Here is a 6,412-nt window from a genome sequence, read left to right on the forward strand (position 1 = left end):
GTAAGCTTTGTCTGCTAGGAGAATAACTTTTTCGCGGCAGTCTATGCGCTTATGACCAAAGTTTTAAAAATATATCAAGAATAAATTTCAAGTCTAAGAAACGCAACAGAATAAATTTTAGATCCATTATCTCATTTCTATATCCCTGCTCTTTTTCAGGTCCCACAGGGATCTAAAGAGACAAGAGTAAGACAATGACTGATAAATTGATGTACATTTCCAATTATGATACACAAAATTACCCCCTCTCTAGATTAAAACCAACCAATCATAATTCACTAAAGTCCCCAAAGTTGTGAATCCAGCGAATAAGAAAACGTTAATATAAAATCTTGGGGACTAGTGTAATAAACAGCCATTTGTCCATATATCACTGCCTTGTTCAGATCCCTGGTGCCCATCCTAACCCTGTTGGAGTGTGAGGTGTGTCCGGAAGCGCAGCTGTGGGCCGCATGGGCCATTGCCAACCTAACCACTTATGATCCACCACGTTTTGCAAGGTAACTTTTTTTCCAGTATGGCTTCAAAACCGATTAATATCCGTTGGATTAGAACCGGTTCTTAGCCAAAAAAAAGTTATGTATAACAACTCATTACAGACAATTTTTCCACAAATATTAAAATAAAATTAATTAAATCACTTGGGCCGCATGGGCTATTGCAAACCTAACCACGTATGATCCCCCACGTTTTGCAAGGTAACTTTTTTTCTTCAGTATTGCTTCGAAACCGATTAATATCCGATGGATTAGAAGTGGTTCTCAGCCATATTTTAAAAATCACGTATGGCATCATATAACAGACAATTTTCCATAAATATTAAAATAAAAATAATAAAATTAATACCAGTTTCAATAGCCCAGGCCTTTGGCCCCACGCGATAACAAAACTGGGTTTAATCTTATAATTTTTCATTTTAATATCTGCGGAAAGCTGTCTATAACACGATGCGATAAATAACTATTCTTTTAGTTTTTTTTTAATAGGCCGAATTTGTAGTGAACAGGGTAAAGTACCTATAGTTTTGTACGCTTTAATCATTAGCAAGCAAGAAGGGTTATGCTGGGGGTTAAAAAGTTTTCAGGGGAAAAAACAGTTTGAATTACGCCCCCTTTCCACATGCCAATAGTTAAAATGAACAGTTTTATTATTCTATTAAGATTTATTAATAATTGAGTCACTTGCTTGATTTGATCAACTTTTCAATAACAAACGTAAACCTAATAAACAGAATACATATTTTTTACTGTTAACTATAATTAAACCCCACATTTTACTGTTGTTTGTGTTAAGTTTGTTTAATTTTGTTATAGTTTTTGGATCATAGAAAGAAAACGAAGTTGCGGGTTTCGTCGTATTTTCACTAGGGTTGGGCCGGATATCCGGTGTGGCCGGATATCCGGCCATTTCAATATCCGGCCGGATACCGGATATTGAAACTATCCGGCCGGATATCCGGCTCTATAATTTTTTATACTTTACACCAAAAATCTCTGCTTTTTAAAATCTTAAATGGCTATAATTTTCTTATTATTGAAGCTAGAAGAACATTTTTTCTAAATAAGTTTAACTTTATGTAAATTTATATAAGATTTCTGAAGAAATTTTTTTTTACTACTTTAATATCTGGTAATTTGGCCGGTTATCCGGCCGGATGTTTGCCGGATATCCGGCGTTGGCCGGATAACCGGATGTTTGCCGGATATCCGGCGTTGGCCGGATATCCTGCCGGTTACCGGATATCCGGCATTTGAAATCAGCCGGATATCCGGTATCCGGTATCCGGCCAAAAAAGTATCCGGCCTAACCCTAATTTTCACAGTAGTGTTTCTTTTATTTTCAACCCTATCATTTACCGAACTTAACCTAAAATAGCCAAAAGCTACTGTGAAAATACGACAAAACCCGCTACTTCGTTTTCTTTCCATGATCCCATTTTTTTCTATTTTTTAGACTGACCGTTGAAGAGGGTGGCGATAAGATGATCAAAGAATTAAATCTTGGTGAGTTTTTTTACACCAATCAGCAGCTGCGCGTCAGCCGCCTATAAGCCTCAGGAAAATCAACCTTTTACAATTTTAAAATCTACTGGAAGTGTAAACATGAACCAAATATGACAATCTATCTTTTCAAATTAAAATTAAAAGCATCCAAACGGGTTTATATTTGAAGGCCTAATCGGGGCTGACGCGCTACTGCAGAGCCCTGTTTTTTTATATTACGTGAAAAAATGATTATCTAAATTTATGCCTTTTTCGGAAAAAGGTAACTTAGTTTTTATTCCTTCCACCATTAAATAAAGTTTTATGCGTTCTCGTCATTTCTATGGCCTTAGGATTAGGGACCTCAAAAACAGTGGTCTCGGAAAAGCTTATCTGTGTGTTTTTAGTGCCCTTTTTGACATTCTATGAGGCTTTAAATCTTTAGAAAGGATATTTTTTTTATTTTTTTTATTAAAAAATGCATCAGTTTTCATGAAAAATAATCTTGTTTTAGAAAGTTACCGTGCCGACCTGCGTGACAAGATGACAGAGTTGAAACAAATTATCATACAAAACACAGAACAATACAAGAATATCTAACAATCAATTTTTTATGTGTTGTATATTGACCAGAGAGTGGGGGGACAATGACCTGTTTATTACACTAGTCCCCAAAGTTTAATAATAATGTTTTTTTATTCGTTGGCATAACAACTTTGGGGACTTTTGGATGAATTTTGATTGGTTGTTTTATTAAGTTGAGTGTCTAAACGTTTTTATTCACTAATTGCACGCTATAGAAGGGGTAATTTATCTATTTATGTTTTGTATGCCTAACCCTGTGGGACTACTCAGTAATTTGAATTAAATTTATTAGAAATGGGGTGTGGTGGAGTGTGTTACTTTGCTCGACTAGACACTTGAAGGGAAAACCCAAAAGATGGTTTTCGGCAATATACAGGGTGCGGCACATAAATCGAGACGTTTTTTGAAGCATGCACCAATAGACGTGCCCATACCACAAAGACCTCCCTCATTGCCACTATGAAGGAGAACTACGCCAGCTTGGACAGGTACATTTTGACCTGGACCTGCCAAATAAAATTTAATAAAATCTTTAAAATTAACGATTTTATGTTCATTTGTTTAAAAATTAGAATTTGTCCCGATTTATGTGCCGCACCCTGTATGTTTCTTAACTTACATTTATCAAAGAGAGTAATTTTTTCGCCTATTTTCCGTATAGTTGTGTGGTAGCGTTTAGTCAAATGCGCTTATTAAGTCAAACTGTTCCTAATGTTGACTTAATAAACACATTTGACTAAACGATAACAGACAACTTTATGTAACATACGCGAAAAAAACTTCTTTATCGTTTAAATTCAAACATGTGGCCTTATTTTTACTTACCCTTGTTAATGAGATAAAATTAAAATATTGTGTTAAACTATTGCTTTCATGTTATTTATACAAATACAATAACTAATCACTGTTGCACGGCCAGATGAAAAAAGTCTATTTTAGTGAAAAGGCAAACATGACTTTGCAATTGTATCAGTAAGTAGGTCTAATAACACCCTTTGATAATTTTAAAATCCAACTAAATCTAATCTTTGAGAAAATTAGATTTGAAAATTTTAAGTTAATTTTCATCCCCTAGGAGTTACCGAACAATCACGACAAGAAAAGCAAAGATTATTAATTTAAAATTTTAAACAAGTTTGCTTTTATAAAGTTCTTCATAAAACCACTCCTGATGGGAGTTAATCACTGGTCATTTTTATCAGTTGCTTTGCTAAGGTCACGGAAATTCAGCCTTAAATAAATCATATATAAATTGGTTTTATGAAAGACTTCATAAAAGCAAAGTTGTGAATTAAAAAGTATGAATATTTGTTTCTCTTATCATGGACGAGTCTAACTCTTAGGGGCTGAAATTCGAACTTGAAATTTTCAAATTTAAATTTTTCAAAAATTAGATTTAGTTGGATTTTAAAATTATCAAAGGGTGTATTAGACCTACTTACTGATACAATTACAAAGTCATATTTGCCTAACACTAAATAAACTTTTTTCATCTGGCCGTGCAACAGTGCAATACTAGTGGTGTGCACAGTGATTTAAAGGATGGGGGTTAAGACCTTGAGGGATGGGAAGGACCATAAGGGAAGAAAATTCTTTCTAATATACTCTGGAATTGTTTATTTTAAAATTCAAATATTCTTCGGAGAAAAATCCTTTAAAAATAAAGTATTTTAATCATACGAAAAATCATGTATAGCATCGTATTACAGACAATTATCCTCGAATAATCTATAATACAAAGTAGAACGATGTCTGTCTGTCTGTTTGTTTGTAGCGAAGGATCTCGCTAACCGCTGAACCGATCAGGTTCTCCTTTACAGGGTAGCTTTTCATAGGTCCCGGGAAGGTTTATAACTATTTTCTTGAGGGGTGCGACACCCCTAACCCCCCCCCCCAAAAAAAAATGAAAAATACCCCCCAAAAATATTTTTTTTTAACCAAAATTAAAATAGTGGGGTCGACTTACCCCCCCCCCCCCAAAAAAAAAAAAAACCCCTTCCCAATTTTTTTTTCATTTTATTTAAAATCTAAAACACGACAAATTACTTTGATCAAACTTCTGGGGGCATAGCCCCTAGAGGCTAGAGGCGAAGCCGCTAGTAAAATATAAAGCATAAAGTTAATACCAGTTTTTTTAGCCAGTTTTGTTTTGATATCCGCGGGAAGCTGTCTATAATACGATGTGATAAATAATCATGATTGATCTTTTAAGCCACTTGAGTGATTTATTTAAACCAAGGACAGGGGTATAGCACTTGAAGAAAAACTTAAATGCTTACAACTTTTCCACCTGTTAAAATATATTTTTGTCTAAATAAAGAAAAATATACTTGACCTGTCACTCTTTTTTTTGTCCAGCCATACTGAAAAATCACGTATGACCTCGTGTTACTGACATATTTCCACGAATATTAAATAAAAATCATAAAATTAAAACCAATTTTGTTAGCTGGGCCATTGGCCCCTCAGGGCTAACAAATCTTATTTTTTAAATATTGATATCCGTGGAAAGGTGTCTATAATACGGTGCGATAAATAAATAATAAACGTTCACTGAAATTTTTATGCTAGATTGTTGTCACAAAAAAACAAAGATTCCAGTTTATTAAGATATTTATATGTTTTGTGTGTTTGCTACCAGTCTTAAGAGAGTATTTTCCGTAATGTTGTGTCTTAACGTTTAGTCAAATGCGCTTATTAGGTCAAACTGTTCTTAATTTTGACCATTTGACCATATATATATGTATATATACATTTGGTCAAAATTAAGAATTTAATAAGAGTATTTGACTAAAAGCTAAACTAAAACTTTAATTAAAATAACTCTTATTATTCTCTATGTATGTATGTATAATGTATATCATGATTTCAAATATATTATCTAAATTTATAGATGTAATGTTTTTAAAAAAATTATTGCAAGAAAAATAAGTGTTTTTTAATTGAAGCTTTTCTAAATTTACGGTCTGTCTGTACGTCCGTCTCTCTTAACTGATTATGTTCGTTTGTTCGATTTTTTGCAGGGAGGGAGGGAACATTAGACTGCAAATTAAATGGTTCCAAAAGTTTTAAAATCAGACTTTCTTTTTGGTTGATTCACGCTTTTCGGTATTATTACTAATTCAGGATTGGTTGGTTCAAAGTGTCCAAAATTTCTATTGGTTTTGATCAACAACAAAATATATTGGTTTTACATCATTTTATAGTTCATTGTCTTATCCCTTAAGATCCCTGAATTTGTATAGCTTTGCTTTATTCTGGGATATGGGGATGGCACAATAGGCAGCTAATTCGATTGTATGGATATAAAATAGGGGGGGGGGTACATAAGCCTAGGTGCTACATCTAAATGAAAAAATTTTTTTGGGTTAGGTTAGGTACGAAAAGCCCTGCGAAAATAGGGTTTTTATGTCTTTTTTGGTCTATTTTGATGTAGAGACTTACCTATCATTGTTTTTTTCTTAGGTTTTTCCCTTGAATACGCTGTGTCTATTCACAAGAACATTATTTAAGATGATTCAGCTAGTCGGGGACCGACCCCAGCGGGCTAGGTGGGTGGCTTGCAGGGATTATGTGCATTTTTTCATATTTTGTGTTGTCATATATGAAATTATAGGTTTTTTGAATTTCGGTCTCCTAAATCATCTTTCATTTTTTTCATTTAGATATAGTACCTATAGGACTAGACTTATGTATCAAGTTTCAAGAATCTAGCTCTATTTTTAGACCATTTTGCTCACTGTTTAAGTTCAGATGTCATTACGCAACCCCCCCCCCCCCCCTCCCTTTCTTCCAAATCAGATCTATCTAGAAAAATTCAACATCTACATCAATCCTTATTCTAA

General features: G+C 33.8%; 1 protein-coding gene across 6 annotated transcripts in view; it reads left to right on the forward strand.

The window, feature by feature from the left end:
- Window positions 1–5,495, forward strand: part of LOC145327655 (protein zer-1 homolog) — a 350,140-nt gene extending 344,645 nt beyond the window's left edge. The window contains exons 28-32 of one of the 6 annotated variants that reach the window (XR_013882204.1): window positions 387–500; window positions 1,954–2,003; window positions 2,497–2,597; window positions 3,318–3,495; window positions 4,076–4,451. Coding sequence is in view for 5 of the 6 variants with exons in the window: in XM_080171190.1 (XP_080027316.1) it covers window positions 387–500; window positions 1,954–2,003; window positions 2,497–2,582 (250 nt within the window). In the remaining variant the exon portion in view is untranslated. Of the gene's footprint in view, window positions 1–386; window positions 501–1,953; window positions 2,004–2,496; window positions 2,619–3,317; window positions 4,452–4,925 lie in introns of those variants that run through there. The other 5 variants (XM_080171190.1, XM_080171191.1, XM_080171194.1 and 2 more) reach the window with 5 other exon arrangements.
- The last annotated feature ends 917 nt before the right edge of the window (window positions 5,496–6,412 follow it).

Source organism: Acartia tonsa, chromosome 9, assembly GCF_053477335.1.
Source record: "Acartia tonsa isolate MP-2025a chromosome 9, ASM5347733v1, whole genome shotgun sequence".
Taxonomy (NCBI): Eukaryota; Metazoa; Arthropoda; class Copepoda; order Calanoida; family Acartiidae; genus Acartia; species Acartia tonsa.